The sequence below is a fragment of the Charadrius vociferus genome, unplaced genomic scaffold, assembly GCF_000708025.1.
Source record: "Charadrius vociferus isolate BGI_N301 unplaced genomic scaffold, ASM70802v2 scaffold549, whole genome shotgun sequence".
Lineage (NCBI taxonomy): Eukaryota > Metazoa > Chordata > Aves > Charadriiformes > Charadriidae > Charadrius > Charadrius vociferus.
This window is the reverse complement of record NW_009650103.1, coordinates 759073-781627: the sequence shown is the minus strand read 5'-3', so window position 1 is coordinate 781627 and position 22555 is coordinate 759073. Positions and strand designations below refer to the sequence as shown.

Below are 22555 nucleotides of genomic sequence, written 5' to 3'. Positions count from 1 at the left end.
ACATCGGTGCGATTTCAGTAAATAGTAAGATTGGTTTCCCTGCCTTAGAGAAAGTACGTTTTGTTCTGTAAGTTTGGAAAAAGCCCTTTTGTCGAGCACGGGGAGGTTTGTGCGAGGGACTAGATATTTTGGCGCCATTCTGTTAGGAGAACTTGTTGGGGAGACTCCCTCCCCCTGTGTACCGGTGCTAACTCTTCTCCAAACTCGGCATTGTATGTTATAAAGCCCTTTTACTTTTTCAAATCTCACTGGAAAATACACAAATGCTCATTTTTATTTTCTTTTTTCTCCTATTTTCTTTTTTTTTTTTTTTCATGTAATTTCAAGGTCATTTGGTATGACCAGCCTGGTGTAATGTTTGTGGGTTTTTTTTATGGAAATACTGTGTTTTGCATTGAATGCAGCTGCAGGTCCTCATAGTACAGGATTTACTCAGTGTTGTGTTCTTTTTGTGCTTCAGTTATATTGGAGCGACATAGTGGTACAGACACAGCTTGAAATTATTGTCCTAAACTTAAACATTTACAAAACCCAAAATGTGAAACCTAAAACATGAAATCCCAAACTGTGAACCTTCCCCCAGAGATTAACAGAACTGCTCGTCAAAAATTAAAATGGATAAAATGAAGCATGCGTATAAGCACGGGTAGGACTTGGGCACGAGATACTTAAAGTATCAGTCATTGTCAGCCTGAACAATTTTGAATCGTAATAAGACCAGATTCTCTAGGTTTGTTATTTTTAAAGCTGCTGATAATTGTAGTGCCGAAGTCTGATTTCTCTAGTTTAAATAAACGTTGTTGGAAAGTAATAATTTTTAAATGAACTTCCAATAAAAATACAAATTTTACACGTTATTCTATGTGCAACCCAGACCTTGAAGCATCAGTACTTGCATGTGAAACAGTATATAAACAAAATTGAGTGTTTTAGTTATTCTAATGAAGTGGATGAAGCAGAAAAGGAAAATAGACTCCAATAAAAGACAATCAATTGGTTAGAGTATAAAACTTTATGGAATATCCAGACTTTATGGAATTTACTTGCAAATATTAAAGTATTATGACTGATTTTTAGAAAAAGACATCCTATTCCAGTGTGAGGATTTCAGTAGGTAATCTAAGCCAGAACATTAGTGCTGTTTGATGTTTAGTTTTAATTACAGAATTACTGGCTGCGCTGGAATGTCTTGTGAGAAAATCTATGGAGTTAGTGTTTCTTAGTGATACTCCTTTCTCTGCCTTGTAAAGCTACGAACCTCACTGAAATCGGAGGAAGATCCCCACTGCTATCAGTGGGAGGTGAAGCAAGGCCCTGGATAACCTCAAACATCTAACGTGAAAATGGGATAAAAAAATAGACATATAAGGAAATGTTTTAAGTTCCCCCTGCCTTACTATTCATGTAGGAGGAAGACTGATAGGTAAGGAAATGTTTTAAGTTCCCCCTGCCCCTGCCTTACCATTCATGTAGGAGGAAGACTGATAGAGTTACAAAAGTGAGATGTGCTGCTTTTGTGGCTTTGGCTGGTTGTTGGTTTTGTGTTTTCTGCAGGTCTTGTCTGTCCTGCAGCCCCCTAGGCTAGTCGGAGGCTTGTGGGAACGTGCTTGAGAAGGAGGTTTAACTTGCCCTACAGAGATACTAATTTAAGTTGACTCTGGTTTAGGAACTCCTTGCATGATTTTTATGTCAATGCTGACTCAACCATTATTGACACCAGACTGCTCAAGCCAAACCTTTCTGGTGTCTGTATGTATCATAAATAAGTTAAAGCCAATGGTTTATTTTTTTTTATTGGTAATTTTCTGACCATGCATTACTTCAGTTTTTCAGCCTCTAAAATAGGTTTCATAGTCTCAATTTTGTCTGTGAAAGGGGGCTTAAGAAACTGAATAAGCATTTATAAACTCTTTAAGATCCTCACTGTAACATTGCTGTAAAAAATGCAATATATCATGAATGCATAGCTATGTTAAATTTTCTTCTGACTTTGTCCTATTTATTTTCAGAACATGCTTGAAGAACTATTAATTCATAAGCCAGATGATCCCATTCAGTATATGATAGACCATTTAAAGCAAAACAACGATGATGGTAAGTGAAAACTGAGACACCATAAATAGTTCAATTCCTTATTTGTAAACAGCTGTCTGAAGGCTGGGCTTCAGTTGGCAAATGATGGATAAAACTTTTCAGACTGTGTCTTGGGGGGGGAAAAAAAAAAGGTGAGCGTTTTGGAATAGTTATAGGTAAGATGCCTTTAATTTCTTTTTTTAGTGGGTAATCTAATAAAAAATGCACTTTAACAGTTATAACAATGAAACCCTCTAAGGGAATAACAAAGAGTTCTAGTGTATCAATTATTAATGCGTTCTGTGCCCCATCTGATATTTCCTGTTGTCTTTAAGCTCGCTAATTACTCCTTTTGTCAGGTGTAAATTTGGTTTCCTATTCTACCTGGGCTGGCAGATTCTCTGTTTTTTTGATTAGTTAGTTACTATCTGCTGTTAATGAGTTCCACTGCTCAGTGGCATCTCAGATGAAGGAACAGTGAGCATGCCTCCTTGTATGTATAACAAAACCTGGTAAATTGAATAGGAAGTCTGTATTCTGCACAATAAAAGCATGTACACTCAATCAAATTATTTGATTTACAAACTGTTCACCCTTAGGCAGATTATATTTGGATATGCACAACTGAACTATAATTTTTGTTCTGCATGAGCTGTCAGGGGTAGCTGGTGTCATGTTGCTTTGATGTTTCTTTAAAACCACAGTAAACCGTTATGAAAGTTCTGCTGCAGCATCAATGAAATCATCATCACTAGAGATGCTGTGAGCTCTTCGTGGTGGTGATCAGATGGATGTTGATTGAAATGCTGCAAAATATTAAAAAAAAAAAAAAAATAATCAAATCCTGCAAAATGTGCCCGGCCTTTTGTGGTGTAGGCAGCATGAGTAATCAATCTGTTTTATAGACCCATGGAAAACATGTGGAAGAATTTCATGAGGTTTGATAGAATGCTGATAAAATTTCTTCACATTGAGCTAACATTTGTCCTTAAGCCACACAGTATTATTTGAACAAAATTAGGCAGGTTTCCATTTCATGACTTCAGTACTTAGAGGCTAAAGATAGGACTACAGCAGTTGTTTGAAAAAGGAAAAATACTGTCTGCTTTTGGTCTGGAAAACCCTATTAAGAAAGGGAAGGAACTCCAATTAAAATTAAAGCCTAAATGTTGTTTTAAGAATAAATTATATGGAAAATAATGTAACAGAAATCTGTAGCAGAGTTGATTTTACTTTTTGATCACGGTGGAAGGTGCTGACTATTTAGAAGAAAAAAAAAACCCTTATTAGAGCCATCAGTAAAGCGATGAATTTTCATGATCTTGCCTTGCTAGACAGTTTTAGCCCTAGAGAAAATGTCAAACAGAGATGTGTGGAAAAGAAGCATTGCATCTATCCCAGGTGTGAAGTTAGAAAACCTTTTTAATTAATAATAGGATCTAAAGTACTCTTAAAAATATAAACAAGTCTAATGATGATTATAGCTTACAACTGTCTTGAAAATTTTGTAGGTCAAATGTGTGGCTAAGTGTTTTTGCTTAAGGCTTTGTGCTATTGTTCTTTCATGTGAGCCTTCTAAAAACCTTAAAGAACCATATGCAGACTGATAATTCTTTCATATACAAAGATGCTAGTTTTCTACATTGTATCTTCGTTTGTGCCAATAAATAAAAGCGTTCGGGATCCAAGTGGCATTTCTGTGAGTTCTTCCTTTACAGTCAAACTTCTGAAGAAATGTAAAAAGTTCTGCAAGAACATACATCATGTACTATGTGCTTTTCCTGTTTGGCAAAGGATTTCTCTTACAAGTTAAGCAAATTTTGTCGCATTAATATTAATCATAGAATCTTTTGGACTTAAATGCAACTCAATGAGTCCAGCTATTCTTTTGCGTTATTCCTAAAATAATTGTTGAATGTTGAAACTTACTTTACTTGGAAGAGTAAATCCTGTAACGTCTCATCAAGACTAAACATGGAACGAAATATAATTTGTTACTGAAGAAAAAGGCATTTTCTAGATTTTCCTGACTTCATTTAGCTGCTGATTCAGACCTCCAGTATTAAATACTGACTATTTGCTGATTGGAGGGGGTTAAACATTACATACAGTGGTGTCCTGGTTGTGCCCTTGTGTCATATGTTTAGGGAGAATGCTTTAGAGGAGTCTTACAAGTGTGCAAATGAGTAAATCAGTGAATTACACTGCCCCATCTGCTGCCAGCCACTAAGCAGAGAGAAAACCAGATTTAGTACAAAGTGAGCATTTACAGTAGCCCTGGGCAATATTAAAGCATGATATGGTGTATATAATGGTATGTTTCGTTTTTTATCAAACGTTTGTCCAAGAAAGCTGTGTATTAAAGCTTCAATACCTAAGGGTTTTCTTGTGAATTTTAAATCATGCTCCTAGTTAAACCTCAAAAGGATCTGTGGATGGAAAGGTTTTTTGATTTTCTTTGAAGTGGTTTGAAGAACTTGATTAGTGTTGGCACCCGAGCACTCTTTTATGACGCTGTTTATAAATAATTCCTAAGTACCGGGCTGGAGTTTCAAGGTGTTAGATTAAAAAAAAACCCTAGGATTTAATCACATTACATTTGAAAGAAATTAGGTGATAAAAACAGCTGATGTATCCTTTTAAAGTATTTTTCTACATTGTGTACTAGTTCTGTTGCACTTGCAAGAACCAATAAGGGGGGAGTTTTTCTTAAACCTTCCAAGTCAGATAACTTTGTAAAGATGAATCTGTAATTTGGATTTCATGTATGTTTAAAAATTGCACCTGCCCAATAACTGTTAAGTGCATGGAAGGCCTCATAAAAATACATTTCACATCCTTCCCTGTCTGCTGCCATCAGACGCTTTATCTCCCTTGGTTATCAAGAGCTGAAGAGGTTTTTGGGTGAGTAGATCCCTCCTCTGTTTTGACCTATGTTACTCCCAGTAAATAGTCACCAGTCTCTTCTGTGTATAGTCTGGTTTGGTTTGGGGTTTTTTTCCCCCAAGGTATAGGGGAAAAACATCAAAGATGTTAATAGAAAATGACAGCTGGAGGGATTGCAGCCCAAGGTGCGTTAATCAAAAAAGTCCCAAATATTTTCCTAAGAGTTACTCTGTTTTCTCGTGTTTGTCTTGCTTCTAATTCATTCCCAATGAAGCTTACAACGGTAATGCCTATTGTGTTGTCTGTATGCATTAGATTAAGAATTCCTCAGAACCAGGATGCATTTTTCCCACTTTGCCCCCTCAGGGAAAGGAGAGGGACATGCAGTGGAGAAACACATGATACAGAGACGAAGAAAATTACTTTTAATGATGACTAGAAAAATTGAAGGTAGCTGTCAAAAAGGGTAGAGAGCGTGTGCTTAATTTTGCAATATCTAAATCTTCTCTGAACCCTGACACAACCTATTTAGATGAACCTAAAACGTGAAATTGCATTTTTTTTTGTGTGATGAGAGCCAAAAGGTTTGCCAAAGTAATAAGTATTTTTACTACCATACTGTGTAAAGGAAATGAGAGAAGAGACAATCTCAAGAAGTCCCGTCTGATCTCAGCCATCCCATGATTATGATAATAGCAACTTCTAAATAGCCCTGTTCTGCGTGCACAAGCTAAAATATTTTTTCATCACAAAATGTGTTGGGTCTAAATCAATGTTTTGGGAATAAAAGTCAAACCCAGATAAGAAAATGTTCTTATCTTATGCTCTGGTTCATCCACTAAACTATCCATGTATTTAAATTGATTGAGATAGAGAGATATACAAGATAGATATGTAAGTGGCCTGTTTAGTCAGAGTATTAATCTCATTGACCATGGAGATATAAGGAAGACCCAGCTGGTACTTAGTGTTCTCCCTTTTTTCCCTAGTGGAGCACAATCCTGAAGTCTCCATTCAGGCAGATCTCCAACAGAAACAATTGTTTCGTTGTGATTACATTTATATTATGCAATGCAATAGTGGGAAAATGGTTGCATTTTTTGCTGTTCTGCATCTTCACGTGCACATATTCTTGTTTCATAGCTCCAAGAATTTGTGTACTTGGTCCACCTGCTTCTGGGAAAACTACAGTTGTAAGTAAACTACCTTCAATGTTATAATACTGTCCACTTACCTTTTTACTTTCTACTGAGCTCAGCGCTTGTGACAATTTCATCCTGAGAAAATAATTTTCAGAATTATCTAAGTGATAGAGGAGCACAAGAAATTTGAAGGTGTCATTCCTAAGGGATATGCCTGTATATTACACTACAGGTACAATGGAAATGTTCGTGTGAGCTCTACAAGAACTCACTCAGGTAGTGATAGTGATACTGCTGTAATGCAACAGAATTCTGCCTGCCTGTTCTCCCAGCTTTTTAGCAGGATTAATTAATGTGGAAGGAGTACCATAGTTACATGTTTCTGGTATTCCCATATTGTGGATTGCTTCATTTGTATGGGCAGTTGTCTGTCATGTCCACTGGTACTGCTTAATTGAAAATGTCACAGTTTTTTTTGAACCACAGAGAAAGCTGACCACCGAAACTGCAGATGATGGTGGTGTGTGCATGCTAGGAAGAATGCTTTCTTTTTTAAAATCTGTGTTACAGTACAGTAGACGAAAAAGTCCTTATTCAAAGCTGTAGACTCTTGAACATCTTTGCAAGCAACCGCCTAAAGTTACACATATAGTCTGTATACTTAAGTGGAAGGCTAGGAAAATGCTCTCTGTCTTTCTGCAGACTTCTGAAAAAATGCTTCATTTTCTTTCCAAATATTTCGACCTGTTTGTTTGTTTGGTTTTTTTTCTTCTTCCCTCAGGCAATGTGGCTTTGTAAACATTTGGATGCCATATGTATCTCTCAGGAGACTTTGTTGTTCAAGGAAATATTAGCGCTGACAAAGGAAGCAAAGGCATATAAAGAAAGAAAACAGGTGTGTAAGCGGATATAATAATAGTAGTTCTCATGTCACAGAAGAGGAATTATATGGCATTCCCACGTTATGACTTGAGCAGATCAGAGTAAATATTCTTATATCTATGGTGGTTTGTACATTGGTTTGTGTATATGTAAGTACAGGGCCTTTCAGAGAAGAAGGGTAACATCTACTAGAAAAGAAGATATGAACAAAGAAAAAATGTGTCAGGGCATAGAATAGGGGCAGGAGAGGACGACAATGTAAAGTAATGGAGGTCTTGAAAATATTAACCTTGGCCATGAGTGACAGAATTGAAAGAAGTCCAGGTATGCATGATCCAATGTAAAAAATGGTTCATTATATCATTAAACAAACTGTCTTCTATTTCAGCATGTCTGATAATCTTAATAAAATAAACATTAATCTTTAAGGTCTCCTTTGGTACAAAATGGTCTGGAAAATATGTACCCAAAAAACTTTTTTTTATTTGATAGTGCTACTTAGTTGTACATGCTTGATTTTGCTGTAGCATGACACAAATAACTTGGTGCATTAACTCAAAAGGAGTAAGACTTAAAAGGAGTCAGTTACTGAAAATCCTAGAAGCTCTCAAGCTGAGGCAATAGCAGCCGACTCAGGAGATTGTTCAGTTCTTTGGTTGATGTACTTTACCCAACTCTGAGTACCTGAATTGTTCCAGACAGGTTTTTAAATCCATGCTTCATTGTGGGCCTCCTAATTAATGCCCAACGAATGGCGTTCCTCATGGGTCAGTATTGGGACCGGTGCTGATTAACATCTTTGTGGGCAACATGGACAGTGGGATTGAGTGCACCCTCAGCAAGCTTGCAGATGATACCAAGCTGTGCAGTGCGGTTGACATGCTGGAGGGAAGGGATGCCACCCAGAGGGACCTGGACAGGCTTGCGAGGTGGGCCCATGCGAACCTCATGAAGTTCAACAAGGCCAAGTGCCAGGCCTGCACGTGAGTCAGGGCATTCCCAAGCATGAATGCAGGCTGGGTGGAGAATGGATTGAGAGCAGCCCTGAGGAGAAGGACTTTGGGGTGTTGGTTGATGAGAAGCTCAGCATGACCCAGCAATGTGCACTCACAGCCCAGAAAGCCAACTGCATCCTGGGCTGCAGCATGGCCAGCAGGTCAAGGGAGGCAATTCTGCCCCTCTACTCTGCACTGGTGAGAGCCCACCTGCAGGCCCCAGAGATGATCCAAGGGCTGGAGCACCTCTGCTATGAGGACAGGCTGAGAGAGTTGGGGTTGTTCAGCCTGGAGAAGAGAAGGCTCTGGGGAGACCTTAGGACTTCCAGTACCTAAAGGGGCTACAGGAAAGATGGGGAAGGACTCTTTATCAGGGAGTGTAGTGACAGGATGAGGGGTAATGGTTTTTAACTGAAAGAGGGGAGATTTAGGAATAAATTCTTTACTCTGAGGTTGGAGAGCCCCTGACCCATGTTGCCCAGAGAAGCTGTGGCTGCCCCATCCCTGGAGGGGTTCAAGGCCAGGTTGGACGGGGCTTTGAGCAACCTGGTCTGGTGGGAGGTGGCCCTGCCCAGGGCAGGGGGGTGGGACTGGATGGGCTTTAAGGTCCCTTCCAACCCAAACCATTCTATGATTCAAAAGAGTTGGTCTGAAGAACATTTTTTCCAGATGTCATGACTCACAGGATTAGTTGATCAGCAATGTAGTCTTGTTATTAAAGGCTAGTGAGAAGTGGATCAGAAAAATATGTTGAAAGAGTATCCTGAATACAAAGAAGATTCTGTGCTTCTGATCCCTGCCCTTTTAGCTGATTCCTTTCTCTAGATGTCAGTGTTCCATGAGTAATAGAATGGAGGAAGACTGGTTTTCTGTGACTCTCTCTGGCAAGTCCGCTAGTTTGAGTTTATCTTTTCTCACTTGTCACCTATTGTCATAAAAATTGGAGCAATTTCATATCTGTGAGAATTCTACACCACTGCTAAATTTCACTGGAATTGGTCAACAGATTCATAATTTGCTGAGACGATAGATGGTGTGATATATAGAAAATTAGGCTGAAAATAGGGTAGTGTTTATTACACTGAATTAGTGAGTGAAGTCTGGAGATGCCTTAAGTAATATACTTAAAAATCTGAGAGGAAAGAGTTCATTGAACTCACTGAACTTATGGCAAAAAGGTTTGCTTTTGGCTGGAATGATATAAAGTGATTCTTATTGAGAATATGTACTTTGAAATCTTCATGCTAATTATTAAAGATTGTTTTGCTAGGTTCATAAATTTCAACTTGGAGGGGGAGAATTTAAAGCAAAAATTCCCTTTGGTTTAATTACTGTAATTATTAACATATTTCAGACTATACAGATGCACTTTCAAGGGTGTCCTTTTGGGCTTATTTGGTTTAAAAAGTTGGATGGTGTGGAAGATGAAAGTCAAAAATGTCAAGGCTAATCAGGTAGTAAGGAGTGCCCGAAGAGCAGAATCTGGTGGTGGTTTAGTACTGTGCTGTTTGCCTTTGAGATGTTAGATCCTAGAAGAATGTTTTCACTAAATCATTTCTTTTGTTCTTTTAGATGAGTTTGATCCTTCAAATGTAACTGCTAAAACTAGGAGGGAACTCCTCTAAAATCAATGCAAACTTTACAATGACTTTACAATGCCAAATTGTTATCTCGAGCTATGTTTTCCCTTACTGATTTGTGTCTGCTGGCTAAACCGACTGTTGTTGTAACTGACCCCAGGTTCTGCTGAAGCAAGTGGTAAACTTGACTCCTCCAGCATACATAACATCCATTAGCACTAATAGGGTTTGAATGTCTATTCGGGAACAGAACAATAGCTGTTTATACTGTCTTTGATACAACCAGGGCATTAAAAAGTTGTAGTCCTGGCCAAAGCAATTTAATAAATGGAAAGAGGAAAAGCAGGAACTAAGATTGTGTTTTTGAAAGTCTGGTGTGAAGATCATATAACGCAATTTAATGTTGTTAGAGGAACGTTTCATGCGTATAAAGTTACTGTGGCTAAATTAACCCCAGTGCCAAAGGTCATTCATTTTTAGGTCAGTAAGCCAATGTTACTAGATCTGGGCAAACGCTGCAAAAAGGTCTGCAAATGTTTGTTCGCATATTTTTACTTTCTTATCTTTAGCCAAGCTTTCATCTCTTTTGTGTTGGCTTCCAGTGAACATTAAAGCGCTTGAGTTTTCCTGGCACAAGAATTCATGGAAGTTGTATTTAAAATACGTGATTATTCTCCAAAGCTCAATTTTTAAAGTTGGACATGCAATCGTTCACTAACGCACACCTGGCCACTTACTAATGAGCACAGCTCAGGTAGTGAATTTTAAATATTGACCCTTCAAAGCAAAATGTGATCATTCTGTATGTAAAAATATTCCAAAAAGAAGTCAAATATTTTTGAATACTCAATACATTTGAAGAACCATGAGCTATCAATAAATATTCCATGAACAGAAAAAGAGGCTACATTTTTGGATAAATCATTGCAAATTATTCCCTCATCTCTAGTTATTATAATCTTAATAGGAAGCACCTTCAGGTTTTTCCTATAGTGAAGTCTAATGATGAGCTGTTGCATGTTTCACTTTTCCTGTTAACTGGATAAAATAAGAAGTTGAAACAACTGTGGTAATTGTGGGCTTATGCGATGGGTGTGCTCTTAATGCTATACTAAATTGCAGTTAAGGTGTTTGCATACTATGTAATGATTTAAAACTACTCTACAGTTGCATCGTATCCCTGTGCTTTTTAAGAAGAAATATAATAGAAGAGTGGAAGACCAAAAGAATCCTTATCTATGCACGTTCAGTGTTCTAATCTATTTCAGGACAAGCCACTAGGAAGGAACAAATAGGAACTGTTCCAGTCTTGTGTATATGTTAAAAAAACAAAACAAAACAAAACCCAAACCAAAAAAACCACAACACAACTGAAAAACCAACAACAAAATAAACCAGCCTTTCACATGTATTTATCTGAACAAGTAAAATCTAAACCCTCATCATTATCAAAATACTAAACCCACTTTCTTGAAACTTGACTGCTTTTCTCTCTGAGGTGCAAACTATAAAGCAAACGAAGTCAGAAGTTTTTAGCTGCAACTGTTTTCAAGACAAATATATCCAAAACTTCCAAAGGAAATGTCTAGGGAAAGTGCTTCCCCCATCCCGGCAACAAAAAGTGTGGCAGTTTTATGAAAAGATTGCAAAAACGTAACTCTGAGTAGATCAGGCATGTAAGATGAAATGTGATGTCCCTGAAATAATATGGAATGTTTAAAATTTATCAGGAATGAGTACAGATTTTCAGCACTACAGAAATAGTGATTAAACCAGTGTGTATAGAAAAGTGGTCTGAACGTAAACTACTGTGGCTTTTGGAAGGTTTAACGTTCAAGCAGCAGGTCTTTCCATTAGCTAAACTGGAGATTGGGACAGGCTCAGAGTGCCTTAGATAAGATACTGTGGTTATCAAATGTGTGTGTGTCATTGTCTGTTATTGCAGATTCCTGGCAGGTGAAGTCCCATCTAGCAGGCTCATATATTTATGTGTTTATGAGAGAAATTATAAATGTACTATCTGATATGAATAAAATGTAATGATTTCTAGTTGAATAATTAGGCATTGTACAAGGAACCTATTGAAAACGATTTTGTAGGCCACTACTCAGTGGGAGGAAAACCAACCAGGAAATGAGACTGGAATCGAGCCACAGCGAGCAGAAGGAACTAAACCACTGAAATACCCGCATGTGTGTCCTTGATTATTTTTGTGCACTAAACCCTGCTCAAAAGAGAGGACTTAAGAATACCACTGCACTGAAAGAAGTTAGTATAATTTTGGTTTAAATTGGTTTGGCAGGGCTTAGCAGAGTGGACCCCCGGCAGTTGCTATCCTGTCTTGACATGACACATCAAAGGAGTAAGCAAGACGCTAGCTGTTTCTGATAGCAGCGTGATGCACCTTTGGAAGGTGACAGACTCAAAGCCACAGACCCAGCTCCAGCAGCGTGAGGCTGCAGGAGGCTTTGACGCACCACCCTATGGGACCTGCTGACTTTCAAGAAACACAGCAATTTCTTTCCCTTTTTCTCTTTTACCTGCTTGAATGTTGCCTTATGAATGGCTGATATTAGGAAAGGCACTGAGAACGGGGGACAGTAGAGATAAACAAAATAAGAAAACCCACTGCCTGACTGGGCCACCTTGTCCACTCCACAGCTAGCCAAGGACTGGTCTGTTTTGTGTATTCTGGAGCGCTTGCTCCATGCTACTTTAAAGTGACTTTTGTGGTAGCGTTTCCACCGCTCCTGGTGAAATTGTTGCATGATCTAATGAAGCAGATTGTTATGAAATCTTTCCGCATAGTTAGTCACATTTTCATTATGTCTATCCATATTCTGTAGTATAGCGTAAGCCTACAGAAATATTATTTTTTTTTATGATTATGCCCTTCAGACTGGTTAGAAAAAGAGATGGGAACCTGCAATGTATAGACCAGTGTGAAACAGAGTCAAGCTCACATTGTTAAGTGCAAGATCATTTTTTTGAGTTAGGAGGTAGAGGATCTGACTGCAGAATTTTTTTCTGAGGAGTCATTTTACCAGTAATGACAAAATGAATGAGACTGAGACAAGGCATTTAGTCAGATCATTAACAGCTGCTCTGGCTGGCACGGCCAAAGGTTCAGACTTTCTCAAGTTTGACTGCCTGATGTAAAGTTTGTTCAACAAAGTTCAGCATAGCGTGAAGACCGACGTTACCAACATAGTGAAGAAAATTCTTACAAGAAGGAAAGAAGGGTATTGTTAATTTCTTGTCAGGAAATCTAATATAATAATGGAAGAAATATAAGGAGGGAAAAATGCTGAATCTGTAGAGGAACTTTGTTCTTCTGTCAGATAGAAAATACTGTCGTACAAAACATTTCTAGATATGGGCAAAGTAATAGTCACAGAAAGTAACAGCACTTCTGAAAATCTCGGCACGTGGAGTTTCAATCCCATTTCGTGGTTCTGAGTTTAAAAATAAACTAAATTTAACATTAAAATTAACAGTAAAATGTTCTTTAAACTTTCTGGATGATGAAAGAGTGAGAGTTACTTAATACTATGAAACAAATCTGAAAATCAGACTCTTATTTTTTCTGTTTGAGATTTAGCTTGTTTCACAGGATAGCTGTTAAGATCACTAATGGTGAGTCCACTAACGTATGAAAGAGCAGTGGGTCAGATACTTGTGATAAAAAGGACTACTTTTCAATGTGATGTTCTTATGGATCCCTTTGCAGGTTTGATGCTCAACGTGTGTGTTAGTGTGCAAAACCTGGCACCGCTTCCATTAGTGTGCAAAAAGCATGGATGTAGCCTTTGTGTTCAGCTTACCTTTACCACTGATTTTTGTGCCCTTATTAACTCTCTGATATATTATGTTAATGACTTGAGACTTGCACAGATTGATTTATTTATTTATTTTTAAGAAGACATCTCAGTTCACCTTTAACCGGAATATGCCTGCATGGTAAAATTCCTTTTGAACTCAATTGTGAATATTCAGCCTTTTTTTGTTCTTTCTTTAGAAAATTCCCAACGCGCTTTGGGCCAATCTGATCCAGGAACGTCTGTCAAACGTGGACTGCATCAAACAAGTAAGAATTGCTCCTCAGAGGGCCAGTGGATAAGCACTTACACAACTCGTGCATAGTAGTTAGCATTCTGAGTCCTGAGCAGAGGAGGGAATGGGGGCAAATCATTGGGGGCTCTGGAGCGGATTGCTTTCTTGAACATCAGCAGAGGGAGTTTGGAGCTTTATTAACAGGATAAAGGGGAGGATGAGAGTATGCATATGCTAATCTTCTAGCACAGAGATGATCAAAGGCTGAACAAGCATAGCTTTGTTGATTGCCTGGGGCAACTGGCAGAGTTATAGTGGACAAAACAGATAAACAGAAAATATATAAAAATCAATATGTTGAGTTAAGATTTTAACTCTTACTGAAGAAAGGGGGAAGAAAGAGTCTAATATTCCTTATATCAATTTTCTTTATTTCTCATTGTGTCTTTTTTCTTCCTGTGTTAGGAAAAACTGCATTTGAATATATACTCTTCTAGGTAATAATTAATATGTTCAGTGTTAGTTTACACAAATAGGCAACTGAATAGGTTTAGCTGTATTCATAGATGTGTAGCTTCCCCTCTCCCCCCCCCCCCCCCCCCCGTATGCTTAGCCTTAATGTAAGTAGAGACTTTTAATATAGAACCAAAAGGGAACTTAAGTAGATTAATACTGGTTGAAATGAATGTCTGGACTCGAGGAAAATCAAAATCTCTTTTATTTGTTGCCTTTAAAATCTCAGATGTTGTTATGGTTTATTGAGTCCATAGTCAGCCCATTATAAGGGATTATTTGTAAGAGACATACAAATCTAATGGATAAAACTCTGTTTCTGAACAGTGCCACAATATGGACGGCACACTATTTGATGCACTTCTTGAGAGGAAAAAGTCCATAGCGCAAAGTAGGTGGACATTCATAAAGGACTAAACTTTTTTCAGATAAACAGTACATGTTTTCAGAACCCTCTGTCACACCCACACCTTTGGGTCGGGGGGTAACTAGTACTTCCGGACCTCGTAGAGATATTGCAAGGCTCATAGTTTTATGTAAATCTGTTCCTTCTCAACATCATCATCTACTTTGTTGGCTGAATAAAGCAGGGCTGGTAATTAACATTTCATTGAAGTGTGAAAATCGTTTCCTCAAGCTTCTTAGCATTAGGCACTGAAAAAAAAATGGAAATGCTGAAAACCTTGTCCTGTACTTCTTTCTCTGTCTCCGTGATTGTTGATGGAATCTGCAATGATCTGCAGACTGGGTCCTTCCATCCATGTAAAACAAAATCATCTTGGGGGCTGGGTCATTGCATTGTAGTTAAGATGGTAATTCTGTAGCGCAGAGGTGCAGAGAAACGTCAACAAAACTAGAAGAATTTTTTAAAAAATTTCTGCCTCAATTGACGGTTTCTGCTTTTGGAACTCAGATAATGTAAATGATTATCAAGAAGTCTTCATGTGCGTCAGTGCAAGTCAAGTATCTTAGCTTAAGGCACTGATGGAAGTGGCTTTCAACAGACCTGCCTTGTGTAAAATAGATCAGACGGTCAGTTACAGTGTATGAACTGTGGAAAGGATAACTTGATCAGGAGGGTAATGAATAGCTGAGTTGTAATCTCTTAAATTGCTCTTGCCTGACAGGTTTGCTAGAGGACATCTGTCTGAGTCATATTTCTGTTGCAAGCATTTAGCTGTAGCAAAATAGGGAGTATGCTGCTCTCTTTAAGCAATAGCTTAGAACCAGCAATAGCTAAACTTTGACCTATCCCATTATCTCATCCAGTGGTTGCAAGAGAATTTAATTTAGAATGCTACCTGCTGGTGTTTAATGTTACCAAGAAAGTCATTAAGCTAAAATAAACCTTTCGTTGCCCAGCTAATCTTGTTCTTTTCTCACATCATAGAAGAGTGCATGGCAGTGTCCTTATTTGCATGACAGAGCCCTTATTTGTCTAGGGAAGTGTCTTGCTGTAAAAGTCCTTCCTTTTACATCAGTGGAGAAAGGCCTGAAGGAGTAAAAATAAGTTAAGGTGGGTGATTTTTGAACATGTCATTGCATTTTTAGCTAAATCCAGGTTTAACAAGAGACTTACTGTAACAAAAATCTGAGGTGCATTATTGGCTGCCATAGATATTTACAAATGACAGTATAGGATGACTGCTCCTTCAAAGAAATGTGAGCAGTTGTTTTTATGAAGGGAAATTAATGAAACAGAAACCTAGCTCATCTCTAAATTAATCTAGATTTATACCAGGTATCAATGCCATTGACATTCATGGGGTTGAATTCTTGCAGCTTTGGAGTAACATAGTGGTGGGTTGAACCCTGTGCTTTTAAACTACACCAGTATTTGTTTTCATGGGGAATTATCAAGATGTTAGCATTTAAAATGTACTGACAACTTTAAACTGCTAAGTGTGGATTTTTCTGATACCCACTCCTGCCTTCTTTCCACTTACTGTGAACTAATAAAATCTACTTCGCCATGCAGATAAGACACAGATTTTAGGCAAAATGCACACAAGCTCTTACTTTCTTCCTAAACCTTGTTGTTGTTTCTCTTTGGATCCCCCTCCTACACTGGTATGATCGAGGCCTGGGAAGACTGTAGAAGAATTTTCTAATTCATTATGTATACGGACATGACCCCCTCCCTTTCTTTTCCAAATGGACCAGGGTTTTTTTGTGTTTGAGAGTCCTGTGTTTCTTGCTCCATGCTTCATCATCTGGGAGATTGAAACAATGATTTTTGGATCCTTAGAAAGAAAGGAGTAAAGAGTTTGGCAGAAAACCTAAGGCTTATCAAAACCTAAGGCTGTACAAAATACTGTACACCTTACTCCATAATTGATCTGTTAATTTTGAATTTGAAAAGTAGTATCAAACTTTTGCATTCCTAGTCACTGGGCTTGAATTATATAGGTCTGCCCGGTTTCTCTTGAAGGTCTTTTTAGCTGAGCTATTTTATTTATGTATTATTTAGCAATCCAGATCAAATATCTGGTAGTATTTAATGAATTTGTTTGTCTGTATTAAATCCACACAGGACTTAGGCCTTTCAATTTGCAGGAGAACCTTTTTAAACGCATGCATGTGGTGTATCATCTTGTGCATTTTTGTGGCATTTCAAATTAAGAAGTGAGCTGAGGAACACTTGAGAAACCAATATTGTCAGCTCTGGATATACTAGCAAATGAGCAGCAAAAAAAAACTATGAATGTCAACATTTTTTATGTAAGCAGTGCAATGAGATATCATGGATATACAGCGAGTCAGGTGATTGTATGATTTACTACCTTGTCCTTGTGGCAAGATGTGAACATCTATCCTAAGTGAAACTTCTCCTCTAGTGAGTATGTTTAAAGTATTTTTAAACCTGTAGAAATGAAAGTTAGAAAGATGATAAACCCAAGAGAGAAACGGCTCTTCTGTGTGCTAACTGCCGGGCTTTAGGCTGGTTTCAGCCCCCAAACACAGTCCCCCCCTCAGCTTAACGCTGCCAGCTTCTCTGGTTGTCCTGCTACTAGTTAGCAGGTAGGTAAGTGCCCGGGTATCCCTGGTATTTTCAGTAGTTTTGGTTAAATATTTTCTCACATGATCTCTCGAAGGTGGTAGTTGCTGGGGCCACTGTCCTCTAACGCAATCTGGAGTAGAGCTGTTGGATGGCAGTAGTTGCTGTAAACTAGCGAGTAGGTGAATAACTCTTCAGATTAGGGCTTTTATAACAGTAGCTCTAAAACCTCTCCAACATGCTTATTTTTTTTCACCTAAGTCTCCTTGCCTGGTTAAAAGAAGGTAGGATTTCAACAGCTTATTTTTCCAGTGTTGAGATATTGTTAAAGTGAGTTTTCCTAACCATCAGTGTGTAAGCAAAATCCGTTGCTCTCCAAAGGCTGCATCTGCATCCACCCTGTGCTTTATTTTGCCCTGTGCTTTCTATAATTGTTGACATGGTTCTAGTTCTCCTTTTAATAGTGAGGGAAGAATCTTTCAGTGACTGTTATTTTAAGTATTAGGTCATGTAAACTCTGAGTAAGGTAACGAGATGGTTAAAATGCCAACAGCTGCATGGTGTCCTGCCTACATTTTACGTTCCTGTTGTTATCATCACCAGCAACACTGAATCAGTGCTGGATGTGTTAACAGAACTGGGGGGGGGAAACCCTTTATAAAGCTTCCCTAATGTTCAGCAAGAATGGAGTGGATGTTATTGGTCCTGTTAAGGTTTCAGCTATTTTTAGGAAAAACACTTAATTGACTTTTCAAAGTTGTGATGGTTATTAAAAATCTTTTATTTAAAAGTAATTCATGGTCACTAAACTTCCTCACATTGTGTATGTCTTCTCCATTTGAAAGGGGATCTATGCACTTTAATTGCAGTATTTTCCTTATGTCATTGCAAATAGAATAAACACTGTGGATTTTGTACTTCATTGAACAGATTTATGCCATTTCTCTCATAGCATGAGTCAGCATTTTTTTTTGGAAAATGTTAATAGATTAGGAGCTGTAAGTTGGACCATAGTACCACCAGCTGTTTGTTTTATTTCTCCTTGTGGTGTCATTGGCTTGGCATTAATTGTACAGCTTTCATCCCACTGACAGTAGGAATACAGAAATTTTTGTGCCATTGTTTTGACACTCACGGGTTTATAGATGTCACAGGCATTCTCTAAGGAGAACATTTTTATTGATCAACAGCTCTGCTGAGACTCTGTGTTGTGTGTTCTTCTAATACAAATGTAGTTAGGACTGCAAGGGATCAGACAGGTAGGTCTTCCAGCATAGGCAGAAAACTTATTGCAAGCATTATGTTAGAACCTGAGTCTTGTGAAGCTGATATGAAGACTTTTCATCTTACAGGGTTAGTACGTGTTGGCTACGGCACCTCTGACTGCTGTTGTTGTGGAGGGAATTTATAGAACTGGGGAAAGCTAGTGAAGAGATTGCTACATGATGAAACTGTGGGAGCGCGAGCTGAGCAGCCTCACTCACATCTTAGGGCCATTTAGAAACTACGCTTAGGCCAGTGATTCACATCAGTAGTGGCAGAATTACTTTTGATTGGTATTAAACGGTTCAGAAGGGTCGTGGCTATCCTTGAAAGGGAAGCGAAAGAGAACAACAGCTGTTGGTTCTTTCTGGTTTTACCTTGGCAGATAAAGATCATCATGTTGTCTCTGTGAAACTGTGTGCAAGGATAGTGACATTACATAGGTTTATCTGGGGAGAGAATCTGCCTATTCACCATCTTTTGTTGTTTTCCAAAAAGAATGGGGCTTTTTTTTTTTTTTTATAGCTTTGCAGCTTACACAACCTACAAAAATAATGTGGGGAATAAAAGATTTCTTTCTAATGGGAAATTTGGTTAAGTTGGAACAGCATCATCCATGCTGGTAACGTTGATGGACTGCAGCAGTTGGGTTGACAATATTTCTACTGCACTCCTCAGACTGCTGTTTTCTGAAAATGCCAGAAATTTTAGATCCATCCTGGCAAAGCTATTACTGAAATCCCTTTTTTGCATTATTGTCTGTCCCCTTTCTTCACATGGGAGTGAAAAGCATGTAATATGTTTTCAAAAATACTGAACGGTGATGTGGAAAAACTGTTGTGATAAGCCATTTTCCTCTAGGCAGCAGTATTTGATTTCTATGCTTGTGGCTGAGATTTCTTTCAGATGTGCCCACGTAATTCAGCATTATTTCTTTGTGCTATCCCTTTTCATTATTCCATGTCAAGTTTGGATTCTGTAATTTAAAGAAAAATAAATTCAGACTGTGCAGGTCAAATAACAAGAGAGAACCAAATACCTAAGTCATTATTACGGGGGTGGAAAGTGTGAAAATATGTAGGCTTGGTATTATAGCTGAGAGTAGTGGCAGCAAAGGAATGAGATTTACATTTGGCAATGACCTTGAGCATTTCATTTTCTCCAGATTCCTTAAATCTGGAGAGGAAAGTGATGGCTTTGAAAGTACTTCCTTGTTGCTGACTTTCGGCATGGCATGAGTCTCCAAGGAGCACTTCACCTGGCATTAAGGCAACAGCAGAATGGTGTTTTTACAGCAGTCTTCATGTGGGCAAGGATTGAGGTTTCCAGCTGAAAGAGAGGGAACAGTGACCACAGAGCAAAGGCACTGTGGAATTACTCACTTTTAGCCTTTGTTCTACCCTTGATGTGATACGGTGCAATCCATGCAAGGATGTAAGGTTACTGCTATCAAGAACAAAAAATAGATGGCTTCTTAAAGAAACAAATTTACCATGTGAAGTTACTAATTACACTTTAATGATAGTCAGGAGGGCAAAAAAGACCAGTGTTTGCATAAAGCATGATAGGCATATTTTAAGTCAGGTCTTGCTCTGCTGTGTCTTGCTTCCTCTTGCTTCGTTCCCAAGCCACACTCCCTTTTTACTCTTTTTTTTTTTTTTTTTTTTTAATCTGTGACATCTGCTTGGAGCTTGTCCCTCCTGTGATACCATACTACTTGCAGCTGTTCAGACCTCCAGCTCTGAGCTGTGCATGGGGTGCCCTGAGCATACGGCCTTTTTGATGTGTGATAAAACAGAACCAAGCCACTGGGGGTATGGAGAGGGAATGCAGCAGAATATCAATAAACCTGTTCTGAACAAAGCTGCAGCTCTGTGGTGGAATAGACATTTCACTGAAGTGTCAAGTAGATGGATAATGTATTCTAATTAGGGACTGACTGATACCCTGGAACTCAGAGACCTTTGGAAATAAGATCCAAAATGCTAACTATTTTTGTAGTGTGTATTTTGCATTCATTTAATGCAAAATGTATTTGTTGCAGGAAGCTGTTTATTGAGCTATGTTTACTTACATTGAAAAAACTTTTAGGTATAAAATTGCTTATTGCCTGTTTTAAGGACCTTTGAAATTTGTATGTAAACCTCTTGAAGTTTGCTATACATTGTTAAAAAAACAATATTCTGTATTAACTGTCTGTTGCTATTTGTGTGATTTTGAGCAGTAAGCTGTATTGACATCAGAAGCAATGGTTTTGTGGGGTGGGTTTTTTTGTTTGTTTTGTTTTAGTTTCCAAAAGTAGTGCACGTGGAGTGGAGGAAATGATCCAGATTTGTAGTCTCTGTAAATTGGCTTAGATTTATTAGCTTCGGACCTCTGATGCCATTTCCCCCTAGAAGAGGATCTGGGCCTATATATATGCTGTACGAGCCAAGTATATTCAGAACTAGTGTTGAAGTTCCTAGCGTACCACTAAAAATATGGTGCAGCTTGCCTTCTGCAAGTCCCGAGGGATAAATTGATTTCTCAGCACCTGTGTGACCTTAGACAGCGGTTCATTCTAATTCGATAGAGCAAACACTGGGAGTGGCAAAAATGGCTTGCAGTTACTTGAGTCTCTTATTTTCTACAGATATCAGCAGGATGACATGTTCCTGAAACCAGGCTAATTAAGGAATTTTAAATAGTCTACTCTATTTTCTTGTATAATTGGAATGTCCCAATTTCCTCCTACAGAAGTCATGGAGATACGTTTCCCTGAAATACTTCTAAAACCTTTGGACCCCATACTGACAGAGCTTCAAATTTATGTGGGAGATGATAATGATTGCTAGCTAATGCAATATTAAAATATCTTCTTCATTTCAATACAGAGATGGTTTTCAGGTTTACTGTAGTATCACAAAGTTGTTTTGCGATATAGGATATAGTGACAAGGACACGTGTGGTTAAGCAACTTGCAGATAAATTAGAGAAAGTTTAGAAGATTCAGACCCGAGACTGGGAAGTGGATTAGATTTGAAATACTGCATCACACAGAAACTGAGTGAGGCTGCAGCTCTCCTACGGTATTTCACAGATCTGTAAATGTTTTTTTAAAGATGCTCAATCCAACACTTAGCTGGCTATAACAAGGACTTAAGGGAGCAAAAGGCTCTTTTTTCTTTTTTCTTTCTTTTGCTCTGTTGCTTCATTAGCTTTGGGAATGCTGGTTCCATTACTGTGAGTTTTCCTGTATAATTTAAGAAAATAATGAAAGCATGCATATTTTCCTCAGTGTTCTTGGCATTAAATCTGTCTTCAGATTTGTTTAGCCTCTTTTTTTATACACAGTGTGGGCTGGTATCCTTTTGAATATTTCAAAACTGTAGAAATTGTTTTGGGTTGTTTTTATTCAAGATAGAAGTTTCTTTTCTTTTTTAAGATTAAAACATAAAAAAAATCGTTGCTATAATACATAAGTTGCTATTGCTCTGTGGCAGTGGTATGAGTGCATGCCGTTTCACAAAAATATCAGTGCTCCATGTTTGCTTTCTTCTCTCACAATCATCCATAGCAAATACTGTGCTGTTGTTAGATCAGAATGAGGTAATTTTTGTGCAGATAGCGCTGATATTTAGTGCTGATTTTTGTTTTTTTCTCTTCCAGGATCAATAACTGTTTCATGTTTTTGTTCAATAGGGGTGGATTTTGGAAGGCTTCCCTGAAAATCAGGAACAGGCATGGATGCTGCAATCATCTGGCATCATTCCTAGGCACGTTGGTAAGCAGTACAAGGTCTGTGTGTGATTGCATCCAGTAGAAAAGACTAGAAGTGTTTCTCCCCCAAAATCCTCAATAAATTCAATACCAATACTGAAGACACCGGAGTCACCAGACGGCAGAATATTTAAGTACGGTTCAGATTCACTCAAAAACTTGAAGTAACCTGTGAGACTTTAAACCCTGTCTTTCACACATGAACCCTTTTCTTTTTACACCTTAGAGCTCTGTAAATTCAGGACCACTCCACCAAGTGTCTCTGAGCAGCTATATGTAGCTTTGCTTCTGTTCTAGGAGCGGGTCTAAGTTTTCTCTGACTTCCATTTCTAGAAATCAGCCTTTGTCCTCAGACCAAAACAATTCCTCATGTACTAAATACAAATTCATCCTTCTGTTGAATTAGAGAAT

General features: G+C 38.2%; 1 protein-coding gene across 1 annotated transcript in view; it reads left to right on the top strand.

Moving 5' to 3' along the window:
* Positions 1-2012: 2012 nt before the first annotated feature.
* AK8 (adenylate kinase 8) overlaps positions 2013-22555 on the top strand; it is a 70712-nt gene continuing 50169 nt past the window's right edge. The window contains exons 1-5 of the mRNA XM_009892235.1: positions 2013-2094; positions 6103-6152; positions 6883-6996; positions 13577-13645; positions 22067-22148. Of these exons, the coding sequence (XP_009890537.1) occupies positions 2013-2094; positions 6103-6152; positions 6883-6996; positions 13577-13645; positions 22067-22148 (397 nt within the window). The remainder of the gene's footprint in view (positions 2095-6102; positions 6153-6882; positions 6997-13576; positions 13646-22066; positions 22149-22555) is intronic.